Here is a 14,600-nt window from a genome sequence, read left to right as displayed (position 1 = left end):
CCAGGCCTCTCTACAGCAGCACACCCCAGCCAGCTCTCCGCAACATAGCATACCTCACCCAGCTCTCAGGAGCAGCACACCCCATCCAGGGCCTCATCCAGGGTGCCTGGCAGCAGGAACCGATGTCCCTGGTAGCAACAGGCTACACACAGAACGTGGGGTTCAGAGAATCCAAGTGAGGGCGGCAGCTAAGGGGTACAGATTAGTTTGCATGACTCTGGCACTTTTTTTTTTTTTTTTTGGTTTTTTCGAGACAGGGTTTCTCTGTGTAGCTTTGCGCCTTTCCTGGAGCTCACTTGGTAGTCCAGGCTGGCCTCGAACTCACAGAGATCTGCCAGCCTCTGCCTCCCAAGTGCTGGGATTAAAGGCGTGCGCCACCACGCCCGGCTCGACTTTGGCACTTTTATTGCTGTGGAATAGATGCGTGATATCTGCGGGTGAGTTCAGCAACAGAGAAACAATTAGGCTTCATTTTCTTCATCTTTAATGGCATGTGAAGTCGGGCTCCAGCCTGCTCAATAAAACTATGAATCACTTCTGCACCGGCATCACTAAGGTGCACTGGCCTTAGAGTCTGTAACTGCTGAGCCCCCGAGCAGTTATGAGTCACCAGATAATAAGATTATAATTGTGTCATTAGCAGTCTTGGGGTTTCCCTCCAATGATGACCAGGGAGGGGCCTGTGGCTTGAAAGGTTTTCACAGAGCAGCTTGCTGGGTTACAGTTGTGAATGTGCTGCTTAAGTCAAGCCTTCCTGGTTCTGCCTTGTCATACCTATCAAGGCCTGGGGGTGGGGAGAAGGTGTGGCAGGCCATGGCAGGCGGTGGGAGGGAGACAGTCAAGGTCCAGGGAGTGGGCAAGGACCCCCTCTGAGTGGAACTGAATCCAGGCATCCCTGCCTGAGCAACTTTGGGCAAACGAGATCCACTCAGAGTTCACAGTCTCGTCAGTAAATCAGGTGGTGTCCACCTCACAGCACCACACAGGGGTTAACTAAATGCCCTTCTTCAAGGTGCCTGCACCCAGGGCCACTTGACATCTTCCTCTTCCTCTGGAAATGCCAAGGAAGTTGCTCAGTGACCACCAGCCCCAGAAGAAGGAAGTCTGCTGCAGGTTTCACATATACCATTTAACCGCCCTGCTGGCTGGATCCTGCTCTCTCTGGTCTGTTTCTATATCCTCGGGAGTGCAACACCAAATAGCACACAGCACTTTGTGATTTTGTGCCTTAATTTTCTGAATTCATGTTTTGTAAAATGTAATGGTTGTCTCCTTTGGGAGACTACTGTTTATGAGAAAACACGAAAACAAGGATCTTAGAGCTGACTAGCAATATGAACTTGGAAAAATGGAGAGTATGAGGAGGTTAGGAAGGTTGAAGGACAGGCAGATGGCGGGAGTCAGTGAGGGGCAGAGTCCTAGGGTGAATATCCGCAGGCTGAGCTTTGCCTGGTCTGGATAAGTTTCAAAGATCAGAGCACAAACATTTTTTGCTTGCTTTTTTTTTTTTTTTTTTTTTTTGGTGTTTCAAGACAGAGTTTCTCTGTGTAGTTTTGGTGCCTGTCCTGTAACTTGCTCTGTAGATCAGGCTGGCTTGGAACTCACAGAGATCCGCCTGCTTCTGCCTCCCAAGTGCTGGGATTAAAGGCGTGGCCTCCTTGCACAGGGCCCTGGTTTGTTTCTCAGAACTTAAGTGGTGGCTCACAATTACCTACAGCTCCAATTCTGGCCTCTGAGGGCACGGGACATGCACGTGGTACACATCCATACATGCATGCAGGCAGACACTCATGCATATACATGACATAAACAACCACCACAAAGACCGAGGTCCTGTCCACCCTAGACAAGGACATGGTGACTGTACCCATGGCTCCCCTGTTGCTCCCTTGTCGGGGGCCATCTTTCTCTAGCCACTCTGTGAGGGTCAGGCTTAGTGACCTGACTCTGTGCCGAATACTTACTTCTTTTTCCTCCATCTACCAGCCCTAAGTTAATCCTTCCCTGCATAGGGTTAAAACTATACAGATCGGCAGCAATGGAAGACACCTTTTTTTTTTTTTTTTTTTTTTTTTAAGAAAGAAGGAGTCTTAAGATACCAATCTTAGGCTAGTCCGTATTATCATTTAAAACATGCTTTATTCTGTGGGAACATAGAAGACTCTTTGAAAGTTCTAAGGGCCAAAAGCTGTCGCAAAATGAGGACATCTGTTAAGCCCCATGGACGAGTGTAGGTAGTCTTATTTTCAGACTTTGGGTTCTACTCTGATGCTGGCCTGCAGTGGAGTCCCATCACAGCACTAGTAACCCTAACTAGATAAACTGGCAACAGGATCATGAGGTATTGCTGTGACAGACTTGACTGTGTGTTTTTGGGAGGACTGTAGAAGGATTTTGAAACTTTGGGTAAGAAGAACCATTGAGTGTTCAAAACCTGGTGAACTGTTCTGTGGGAGCTTGGAGGATAATGTTGAGAGCAGTGTAGATGATGGAAGCCTGGCTGGTGAAGTTCCAGAGGGAAGTTGAGAGTCACTTAAATACTCTATCAGGGCTGTTTGCTATTTGACTTGAGAATCTGTGGTTTTGGTCAGCTGGGGCTGGAGAATAAGCTGAGTTTAACAAGAGACCAGAACCATTGAAGTAAAACATTTGCTTTGCTGGAACAATTGATGCTGCTTAGCTGAGGCTAAGAAGTTAGCAATGATTAAGAAAAGACCAGCGTCCAGGTGAACTCTTCTGGGAAGTGTTTCCTCAGAGACAGCACACAGCAACTGTGTTACTGAGGTGGCCAAGGTTGTACCTTGCACAGACAGCTGGACTTGGTCATGTGTAAGAGTCACCCAGGTGGTGCTGGTTTTGAAGGCGTGAAGGGGTCATGGAGAGCAGTTGAGGCTTGGCACTGTGAGAGGCCAGGAGAGGCCATTGGTGAAGGTGCAGCTCAGTTTCAGCAGAAGACCCCAGCATTTTGGAGATGCTATTATCAGATGACTGCTAAGAACAGCAGCAGCTGTGGTGGAGTGGAGCCTTCCTGAACCTAGAAGACAGGCTGTGTGTGTTATAGAGGACAGAGCTATAGAAGTGACCCAGGCCCTTTGGAGGAGTCCAGGAGATCATGAATGAATCCTAGTATTGGTAACCACCGAGTGATTGTTAGGTAGGAGGCAGGTTTCTAGCTCCAAGGCTGCACTCAAGGGAGGGTGATGTTTGATGACATCTACTTTGCAGCACAGTCTTGCTACCTGCTCTGAGTTTGCTCTTCTATAAGTGGAGATGACCATGGTGCTTGTGCGTTGGTAATTCCAGAGTCAGTGGCAAGAGTATGACAAGTTCTAGAACAGCCTGGGCTACAGAGTCAAGCCATCTCAAAACAAACAACCACAATACAAAACAAAAACAAAAACCTGTAGACAGAGTTTTCCTGTCCCGACTGCCAGTTCCAAAATAACCACAAAGAGGCTTAATATTAATTATAAATGCTCAGCCAATAGCTCAGGCTTATTACTAACTAGCTTTTACAACTTAATCCATTTCTAATTAATCTATGTGCTGCCATGAGGCTTGTGGCTTTTACCCTTTGTCTCATTTTGTATGTCTGACTCATTCTGTGCTTGTCTGGCAAATCCTCTGACTCCGCCCTTCCTCTACCCAGCATTCTCCCTGTGTCAGGCTCTCTCACCCAATCTCTTCCTGCCCAGCCATCATCCAATCAGCTTTTTATTAACAATGAGAGCAATACATATTTACAGTGTACAAAGATTGTTCCACAGCAAAACTCAAATCCTAACCAACCAACCAACCAACCAACCAGTCAACCAACTAAACATTACCATCATCACCAAAAAGTCAGAAGGCTAGTGAATTACATCACTATTCCCTATTGTTTAAAAATATTTAATTAAATGTTTTAAATAAAAATATTTAAAATAGTTTTTAAAAGATTTATTTACTCAAAAAATGTGTATGAGTGTTTTGCCTGCATTTTGTGTATACCATGTTCATGCCTGGTACCTGTAAAGGCCAGATGAGGGCTCTTAGATCCTGTAAAACTCAGTAACAGATGGTTGTGAGCCACCATTTGGGTACTGGGAACTGAACCTGGAAGAGCAGTCAGTGCTCTTAACCACCAAGCCACCTCTCCAGCCTTAGACCATTATTTCTAAGGTCATTCCAATAAATACATGCATCTGAGGGAGAGACATGTCCCTGGAAAGAGTTCCCCAGGGCAAGGCTAGTTAACACAGCTGGGGGTGTCCCCAGCACACTGCAGTGGGTCAATTTCTGACTTGTGGGGTTGTCTGCTTCACTGCTGACACTGGCTGCCTGGGCAGAGGCTCCATGGGTCAGTGTGAATATTGTCTTTCTAATTTTGATTTCTCCTCTCTTTTTTTTTTGCAGCTATATTCATATAGTTCCCAGAAAACCTTCAAAGATGAAAAAGTTGAAGGAAGTAAGTGTTTGAGACTAATAAGATGAACTGAATTAGACCACGTTGGCTACAGGTTTATCAACTTTATTAGGTTTTCATGAGCCATCATCTGGCTTTACTGGTTTTCCCATTTCCCCAATTCCTATTTTATTATGTCTGTTTCAACTTGTATTCCCTTGTGTTGTGTAAGAAGGTGTCTCTTTGGGGGAACCTCTTTTACATCCCTTCTCTTTCTCTGCAGGATATACCATTCCTTCCCCAGGGATCTCTGTGCTGGATTGTGAGGGCTAATGACTTCTGAGTTTTTGTTAGAGCTGCTTCAGAGACAATGTCTTGGCTTAAGAGGACCAGTCAGGGTTTCCAGGTTTGGTGTCAGGCTGATGGGGAAGGTGCTTTGGATGGTCACTGGGCACACCATCATCCCCTCCAGTGTGACAGCTTGCTTGTTTTTTTCTTCTTTTCTGCTTCTGTCTGAAGACTTGGCTCCCTTCCCTCAGGCTGGCACAGAAGCTGCTGTGATCGCCAACCAAGCATGTAGTTGGACCATGGAGGGAAAGTGCTGGGTACCCGTGGTGAACACGCCTCTGATTAAACCTAGGTTGAATCCCTCTAGTCTTACTTTTCTCTTGCTCATCACTTTCTTCTCCACTCTGCCCACTTATTCTTTTCACAATGGCCATCATTAGAGCTCAGCAGGAGGTAATTATTACCAACCCAGGAACGGCTGGGTCTCATTTGCTATCCTTTTTTTTTTTTTTTTTTTTTTTTTTATTAAGGGCATAATGGAAGAGGTTCTAAAGGGTGAACTCCCTCCAAGAACATTGTTGGCAGTGTGTGTGCATGTCTGTGTCTGTGTGTGCACGTGTGAGTGTGTGCACGTGTCCCTCAGCATGCATGTTCCTGCTGTTGGGAAAAGAGAGGCTTTGGCTGCTTGGTGATGATGATGGCGAGGGGGGCGCCATGTACTCCTGCTTCCTTCCTAGCCTCCCAGAGGGCACATTACAAAGCACATTAAATTGAATTAGTCATACAACTCATCATTAAAAAGTTGTCTCTGTGTGTGCACATTTGTGTGCATTAGTGAGGGCATGGGCATGCCGTGGCCCAGGTGACGGCATGGGTGCAGAGGTCAGGTGACAGCCTTCAGTGTCCCCACCTTCCACCTTATTTGAGGCAAGGCTTCTGAGCCTTTGTGAAAGCCAGGCTGGCTTTAGGGCTTCTGGAGGATTTTCTCATCTCCGACTTCCATATCCCGTTAGGAGCTCTGGGATTGCAGATGTGCACGCTACCTTCATCTAGCCTTTCTGAGGGCTCTGGGGGTTCAAACTCAGATCCTCACATGTGCACAGTAAATGCTCCACCCACTGAGCCACCTGCCCAGTCCCTTAACTGCTGAGCCATTTCTCCGGCCCGTGACCTTTCTTCTTTACACATGAGACAAAAGGGCCGGAGGATGTATCTCAGCTGGTAGACAACTTGCTTAGAATGTAGGAAGCCTGGAGTTTGAGTCACCAGGAGTGGGTTGGCACTCTAACCCTGGCACTCTGAAGGTGGAGGCAGGAGAATCTGGAGCCAAAACTATCCTCAGCTACATAGTGCATTTCCGGCCAGCCTGGGTTACATGAGACCCTGTCTCAAAACCAAAAAACAATCAACATTTTTACAAATAAAAACAAGAACTGTGCAGATCATGGCATGCTCCTTGAGGTACTCATGGTCTCTGGCACCCATGTGTCTTTGATATTAATTGGCTCACACAGTAGTTTAGGGACCTGATGTTCAATGGCAGAGATTTCTTCACGGACACCCCCACCCCCTTTCCACACATACACCGGAGCATAGAAGAGTTTATTGCTCATTAGCTGGTTTCTTTCTGGATGTGTTTATGTGAGGATGTCTCTCCTTGGTGTTGGAGTTATTTTGGTTTAGGCTTTGCATGGCAAGCAACGCTTGGATGTTTCCTGAAGGGGGACAGTGTGAGAACAGGTAAAGAACAGAGACTTTGTGGCACAATGACAACCATAAGCAACTGTCAGGTGAGCCCTCCCTTCACCTGTTCCAGGCGCTTGCCAAGGTGTGTTTTCCACCGGTACCTTTCACTCTGAAACCCGTGGCCTTGCGAAGGGTTTTGTTACTGTGACTGCATCACACACACAAAGAGCAGGCCGGGGAATGCTAAGCATCTCAGGCCCACATTACACTGTCAAGAGTCAGAGCCGTCCCAGGCGTCCCTGAACACTCGGCCAGCATGGTGCCGCATGGCTGTGAACTGTGAGGACATGCCTTGGGGTGGCTTTTCATGGACAAGATCCCTGATGCCGTGCACTCCTGGGGACATTGTGTGATCTGGTTCTCTGTCACTTGGCTATTTTGTGGGGTTGTTTTGGAAATTAGTTAGGCTGTTTTGTAGAGCTTACCACGGGGCTTAGAGCCAGGTGGTAACTGTATTACAGCTGCAGTGAGTCCTACTCCATGGTCGCCCTCAGGTCTCCATTCTAGGCTTAGTTTTACTACCCTGGGCAGTAGGTTTATAGCCCATTGGGCACTTCAGCCTCAGGCCGATGAGTGATGTGTGTGACTCATCAGATCTGGTAAGTATGAGTGACTGTCTCTCCCACCAGACAGTAAAGGCCACGTTTGTTAGACTCCTCTTAGGACATGATTACATGGAGTACAGGGAACAAGGATCCAGAATGTGTACTTAATAGCTGCAGTTATTTAATTAGGCAGGTGCTATTGGGGTTAATGAGTCATTAACACATCAGAAGAGCAATTAGCCCGTTGTTTCCATAGTTGTATGCAGTCAAGCAGAAAGCCCTTTCTAGGGTGTCTGTACCCAGTAGAATTTCTCAGAGTGCAGTTTCTGTTATTTTGTTTTCAGACCAGGTCTGTAAGTGCATGCCTGTTGCTGCTATCCACGGCATTTAGTTTTCTCACTGCAGTGTGAGGGTCACTTTATATGCAATATACAACAGAGCAATAGTGATGCACACACTTTCTGCAGCCTTCTCTGGTCTCATTCACTCTGGATCCCTTCCCCTACTGGCTACTAGTAGAGTTTCTGTGATTAGCAGAGTTGTGTATTCGTCCTGGTACCTTTCCCCCATCCACCGTCCATTCAGCTTCATGGGTAGTTACCACAGCCTCCTGGGGGGCTGCTCACTCACTACTCAGCTACAGAAAACTGCCTCTCCCTCCTCCACTAGTCAGAAACTGCCACTATCTCCTCAGCTAGGGGGTAGGGCCTCTTTAAGTCCCCTCTTCTCTGTGCTAGAGCCCTCAATGGCTTGCTCTTGTGCAGGTCATAGGCCAGGAACCACAGCTACCATGAGTTCATGAGTGGAATGTCCTTGTCAGGAGGATATTATTTTGCAGCAATATTCTTTGACTTTTAACTTTCACACTCCTTCCACCCTTCTTTCCAGAGACAGGGCAGTCCCTGGGGCTTGCTGACTGGTTAGTCTACAGCCAGTTGATGAGCTCCAGGTCCCAGCAAGAGACCCTCACTTTAAAAATCAAGGGGTGGGTGGGTGGTCCTGGGGAATGACACCAGAGGTTGACTTTGGCTTCCACATACATGCACATGGGCACCTGTATACTTGAGCAGGCACTACACATATGCACACACACACACACACACACACACACACACACACACACACACACGCACACACGCACATGCACTTGCGTGCATACACGAGGTTAGGGCAGCAAACAGGAAGAGCTAGGGGTGGACAGAGTGACTAGGAACAACTGGGGAACAAGAAACCAGGGCCCCACGTACAGCTCTGGGAGTTGACAGAGGAGCTGATAGTTCAGCTGAGAGGAGCCAGGCATGAGATGAGGCTGAGCATCCTCCAGTTTCACTGTTGCACAGATGGATCTTGGTGTTGTCTTCTAAGACGGTGAGTGTAAGTAACTGTTGCCACTCTGTGGATTTGGTCTTGGGTTTTGGCACCAAAATATAAGTGTGTTGCAACTCTGTGAGGCCAGCTTTGCAACTCTGGGGGAGAGGTATCCTGACTAGGGGAGTCAGGTGACACCTTGAGCTGCTAGGACAGCTCAGCCCTGGGGGGTGAGGTATTCTGACTGCTCTGGAGAGTCAGGCCTGGAGCTGCTAGGACAGCTCAGCAGGGAAGGAAATCCTGACTGTTCAGGAGTCAGGCTATACCTGGTGTGGTGGGGGATGGCCTCCCTGCAGGATATAGCAATCCTGCTCCCCTTCTGGAGAGCCCCCACTTAAGGGGGCTTCCTATCAGAGCTCTGCTTCTTCTCTGGCCTAAGATGTTGCTTCTTTTTTCTTCACTCTGCCAAAGGGGAAACCCCTGCAGAAATGTAGCCGTCGCCTCTGGCTTTGGAGAAATGGTTACTTTTCAGCTCCCCCTTGATCAGTCCTCTGAGGGACATCTCAGCAAGGTTTTTTTTTTTTCTGCTCAGTCTACTGTGGGACGTCTGTCTTAGCAATCTTCTTCTCTGTGCTGACAAAATAAGATCTTCACATCCAAAACTCTTTTGAGAAAGAGTTCCAAGGTGGAGAGAACAGCCCACAACTGACCAGGCAGGGCAGTTTATATAGGATGTCTTGGGGGTAGAGTCAAGCAGGGATTGGTTAGTTTTTTCTGCTCAGGGATTAGTCAGTTTTGTGGGTTAGGAGCAGAGATGGCTCTGATTTCAGAGCCAACTTGTGTTTGTTTCACTGGCCTTTCTTGGCTTTTTGACATTAATTCTAAGGCCAGGGCATATTTCTTTCACTGACTCTGATTCTAGGAACCAAGAGTGTTTCCGTGGTACTGGTTTCAGAGTCAGGGCATGTTTCCTTGGTTCTGGGTTTAGTGATTAAAGTGTTCCTTTCTCTGGCTCAGGTCCCAGACCTAGGCTGTGTTTCTTTCCCTGGTTCTTGGCTTCAGGGTCAGGGTGCTACTTTCCCGCTCTGTGATTGTTAGTTTCACTGGTCAGTTGGCTAGGATCAGAGATGGCTGTGATCTCAGAGCCAAACTGTGTTTCTTTCACTAGCCTTTCTTAGCTTTTTGACACTAATTCTAAGGCCAGGGCATATTTCTTCCACTGACTTTGATTCTAGGGTCCAAGAGTATTTCTTTGGTACTGGTTTCAGAGTCATGGCATGTTTCCTTGGTTCTGGGTTTAGGGATAAAGTGTTCCTTTTTTTTCTGGCTCAAGTTTTAGACCCAGGTTGTGTTTCTTTCCCTGGTTCTGGGCTCCAGGGTCAGGGCAGATTTCTTTAGCCAGCCTTTTCCCTAGAGTGAGGTCTGGAGTGGACATGTGTGGGTGATCAGCAATTCTGCTAGGACCCAAATAAGACTAAGACGTCTGAGGAGACACACCTCTCCTCCCCTGAGTATGGTAGTGGACTCTCACATTAACTTAATTTTAAGTACTTATAACAAATATGATTGATACTACATAGTGTCTTTTAGAAAACATTCTGCCATTTCATGGTCGTAAGAATTCTGTAAGATAGGCCATCTTCCCTGCAAAGAATTAGCAAACTGCTGCTTAGAGTGGCCAGTCACATAGCTGTGCTGACAGGGCTGGGATCTGACCTGAGCCATCCCACTCTCAGCCTGTGATTTCCTGCCTGTGATTCTGTGCTGAGATATGTCCTATTTTCTGCCTCCCGGCCATGTCTCTGTTCTGGCCACTGGTAGCCGATGGTACAGTGGGTGCCTCTGTGGTGTGTGTGTGTGTGTGTGTGTGTGTGTGTGTGTGTGTGTGTATGTATGTATGTATGTGTGTGTGGAGTAATGGGCTGACCCTTATTTCTCAGTCTCTGACTGTCTGTTACTCTCTTTGAAGAAAATCTGTTGGTGACTTTTTATTCATCTTGAGATGTTCAGACACACTCCCCGAATGAGCAGGCTATGTGCCATCTAGTGCTGGGCTGGGGAAGGCTTGGGAGGGAGAGATGTAAGGGTGGGACAGGCTCCCGAGTCCCCTTGCTGGACAGGCAGAGCAAAGCAGGGTCTGGGGACTGGCAGAGCAAGGGTATCAGTAGAGGTGATGTCCCCAGTCAGGTCTTAAGAGTCATATAGGAAGTGTGGGAGGGAGGTGTTTGCCAGACCAGGGTTCTTCTGTGCTTCTGTTGGATGTGGGTTGGGAGGTGGGGCCCCGAGCCTGGGAAGTGTGTGTGTGTGTGTGTGTGTGTGTGTGTGTGTGTCTTAGCAGAGCAAGGAGTGGGAGGACCCCAACTGGTATTGTGTGTGGTGTCAGGTACACAGGACAGCCCCGTGGAAAGGGCCCTCCATGCAGTGTGTAGTGTGAGGTAGGAGGGTCACCAGGCTCTGGGTATTCATGAGAAGTGGCTCCTCCTGTATCACTCTAGAGACAACTTTGAACTTGGGAGGGTAGTGAGTATGGGGAAGAGGGGAGCCTGGGTTATGCTGAGCCACAGGCCCTCATAGTCTGCTGAGCCTGTGGCTTATGTGGACATGAGGTAGGTTAGGGTCACTGACTGACACAGAGTGTGGAGCAGCTGAGAGGTGTGGCAGGGAGGCACAATGCTGGGTGCCTTATTCCTCGGGTGGGACTTCCCATGATGGGTGATGGCCAGTGATGGGGGTGACAGGGAGGTGGGGCTCAGGCAGGATTGGCCCTATTACCGAGTGAAGGATGCGGAGACTTGCAGCATGCCGCAGAACAGTTGACAGAGGGTGTGACTTGAGTGAGCGGGAGTAGGGACAAGGTGAGAGGTGGGCACCTAGTGGGCACCTATGCTGTCCACGTGGAGGACTGAGGGACGGAGACCAACGGTCAGAGCAGCCTTTTAGAGGAGCTCACGACAGCAATGGAGTGGCCCACGGGGCTCTGGCCAAGGTGCTGGGCCAGCCTGCTGCCCAGCTCAGGGGTAGCCTTGACTCCCCAGTCTTTTCCTCTTGCTTCTCTGTGCACCCCTGGCCAGCAGGCTGGGAGAAGAGGGTTATTGTTCTCTTATGCCAGGACCCCCCAAATTTCTTCCTATTTGGATATCCTGAGGTCAAGTCCTGAGAAGGCCTTGCCTTTGCCTCTGCATATTCATTCTTAGGAAAGAGCCCAGCAGGCCTGGGGAATGTAAGGAAGGTGTCCCTCCTGGCTACCATACTCCACTCTATGGTCTGAAAATGTCCAGGCCTCTTACCCTGTAATATGTCCAGCAGAGCGTGGGGACACCTTGGCTACCAGTGTGCATTTACTGGGTGCATCACTGGGTGTATCCCTACTGTGAGCCATGTACCCTCCTCAGCTGTCACTGTTTCCCCTGACACACTGTGTGTCTCTCTCCTACTCCCCACCACCAAGCCTTCAGCCTACCTCACCTCCACATGTCACCTACTGGAGAGAGGTTGGATTCCTGGTGCATACCCACCCCTCTGAGTCTCTGAGGACCTGTCCTTGGTGGCCTATAACCTTGGTGGTTTGGGGGTTCTGCTGTCCTTGCTGTTGGTACTGACTAGTGTTTGCTCATCTGAAGTGAACTCTGAGGCCTGTGGTTTGTTTTGCAGATCAAGCCGGTGGTACATTGTGATATCAACGTGCCTTCCAGGTGGCAGACACAGAGCAGGACATCCCGGTACATAAAGTGAGTTCATTGTCATGAGCGCCAAACCTGAGCCTGTCCTGGCTCCTCACAGGCAATGCTCTCCAGCTGGGCCACCTATTCTCAGCCAGTGCCTCACTTCCTCTTCGGCTTCCTCTCCTCCTCCGTCTTTGTCTCTCTGGTCACATACCACCTCTCTGTGGTCAGCCTTCAAGTTGTCCTTCTCTGAGGATGCTGTCCAGTTGGGGTGCTGTCCTCTGCAGCAGTTTCCATGAGGTGAAAAAGCGGTGAGAGAGAGAGAGAGAGAAGGGAATGGCCCAGGGAGGCAAGCTTTGCCTCTCCCACCTATCTGCAAAGTCTCTAGGGCTGTGTCTTGGATGTCCCCCGCTGTCAGCTTCCAGAAGGGAGTCATTGAGAAACACAAGTCAGAGGTTCCCACTCTGCCTCTTGAAAATACCGGGTCTCTAAAGAGCCAGGCTCTCAAGCAGTAGGTGCCTTTCTTGGACCTGTAATGTGCAGAGAACGGATAAGTACATGGTTAGTCTAAAACAAAAGCACCAGGAGTTTGGCAAGACACTGGGTAGAGACACTTGCCCACAGGTCTAATAACTTGAGTTCAACCTCTGGAAACTATAAGGTGCCAGAAAAGAATTGATTTCTGGGAGATTGTCCCTTGATCTCCACATTGGTTCTATACTCACACATTCATACATACATCTGCAAATACACACACACACACACACACACACACACACACACACACACGTCCCACAAATGCAATTTAAAAGTATTTGAAAAGTACCAGGGCGTCTCTGAAATGATAGAAGTCCCAGTGTTTCTCTGTTTTGCAGACACCATCTTTTCTATAGACCATGCCACACTCTTACGGAACATAACTGGTTTGTGAGTCCTGGTTAATGAAGACCCATACATCTCTGTAGTGCAGCTTTGGGCCATGGTCCAGGAGATCGGTGACTCTTGCAGAAGATGTGTTTTACCTCCTCATAGGAATGCTAGGAAGTTCCACTAGATGGACCCAAATAGCCATCTAAAGGCAGCGTCCTTCCACTACGGAAAAAGCCGATCATATTGGCCGGGAGAGCTTGCGATTGTGAAAGCAAGTGGAAGTTAGGGAGAGGTTCTGTGTCTGGTGCTCTGTGTCAGGCATTCAGGGTAGGAAGGATTTTGACCTTCCCTTGGAATGGAATGGCAGGGCTGACATCACTTGTGGAGTGTGGCTTTTGTTCTGTGGAGGGACAGCCTGGAGCTCCTTGGTGGGACAGGGGGGGCACCACATAGATGGTTGTGACCATAGAAGTGTGAAGTCACCCAATTGGAGGCTGAGGCTCAGAGGTGGGACCTGGTTCTGGTCTTCACCATGGAACCCGTGATTCCCACTCTGCAAGGACATCCTTCGCCTATGCTGCTCTCTAGTAGGGTGCCCTCTCTCTATTAGCTTCATGTGGAGAAGTAAAGAATAGTGTGTGTATCGGGGGGTGGGGCTCAGAGAATTTTATTTCCATTGTTTCTTAGAAGTGAACTAGAGAAAAGTTTACAAATCCTGGGAATGGTTTCCCAGAGACTCCTTACTCCCTGTGGGAGAGTGAGGTGAGGTCATTGGAACTGGAGGGTAGCAGGCAGATATTTGGTCTGTTGGTGAGCAAGAGAAGGCAGGGGACAAAAGGTGATAATTAAGACCATGCCCCAGAACATGGGTAGAAGTTGGCTGTAGCAGCATCACATCTGCTGCATAGCTCTCAGGGTAGTGGTCTGCCTCGGGCCATTGCTAGCTGCCGAGGCTCTTAGTAGAGCCTCAGGTTGAAAAGTTCATCGGGAGTCTCTTCCCATCTCACCAGCACTTCAATTTTTAGTTGTGAGACCCAGACCTGAAGTTTAACATTAGTGTATGCCATGAGTGGAATCATGCAGAATCCCACCTGAATTCAGTTCATTGACCAATGTGGTCCTCTCCCCTGGAAGTGGTGATGGTGTACACAAGTAGGCAGCTTGGGTGACTTTGGGCCTGGAGGTATTTGGGCAGAAAAGTGTTTAGGAAACACTTGGAAGATAGTCAGAGTAGAATGATAGTCTTTGCTGTTGGTCATGGGAGAAAGCCATCTGTCCCCGTGGAGGAAGAGGCAGGGGAACAGCTCCCCTTGGCCTGCACCACATCACAGGTTTTGCTGAGAATGTGTTTGTGGTAGAAGTGAGGATAACTGCCGGTCAAGATAAAAGTTGATGAGTCCAGAACCATTGTTTTCTCCCTCCTACAGTGAGGACTCGAGCTGTGTAAATGATACTTGGAGGCCATCCAGTGGTCATCTGAGCAGACTAAACATCTGGCCTTTCCCTGTCCAATTCCTTCCAAGTGCCAGGTTGTTACTTAGGCCGTTAGGCCCCTCCATGCATCATTGGGAAGCATTACAGTGATGGTGTCTTTCCCAAGGGAAAAGGGGTGTCTCACCAGTGCCTGGGAATTGAAGTGGGACCCAGGGTTTAGTCCCATGCTTGGAAGCCATTTGGAGTCCTCATGAACTGGGGAAGAGACTTTGAACATACCTATTGGTGTATCGACTGCGGTTGTGAATTGTTAAAAATTATACTAGGTTTCCAGTTTTGGAAGTGGGGAAGCTGAGACCAAAG

General features: G+C 48.6%; 1 protein-coding gene across 15 annotated transcripts in view; it reads left to right on the top strand.

The window, feature by feature from the left end:
• Positions 1-14,600, top strand: part of Dcdc2c (doublecortin domain containing 2C) — a 69,725-nt gene that overhangs the window by 434 nt on the left and 54,691 nt on the right. For all 15 annotated transcript variants that reach the window (XM_076559886.1, XM_076559887.1, XM_076559885.1 and 12 more), the window contains exons 2-3: positions 4,396-4,447; positions 11,923-11,999. In XM_076559886.1, coding sequence (XP_076416001.1) covers positions 4,396-4,447; positions 11,923-11,999 — 129 coding nt within the window. The remainder of the gene's footprint in view (positions 1-4,395; positions 4,448-11,922; positions 12,000-14,600) is intronic.

The sequence above is a fragment of the Peromyscus maniculatus genome, chromosome 22 (assembly GCF_049852395.1).
Source record: "Peromyscus maniculatus bairdii isolate BWxNUB_F1_BW_parent chromosome 22, HU_Pman_BW_mat_3.1, whole genome shotgun sequence".
Classification (NCBI taxonomy): domain Eukaryota; kingdom Metazoa; phylum Chordata; class Mammalia; order Rodentia; family Cricetidae; genus Peromyscus; species Peromyscus maniculatus.
The sequence above is the reverse complement of the archived record's forward strand: the minus strand, read 5'-3'. Positions and strand labels throughout refer to the sequence as shown.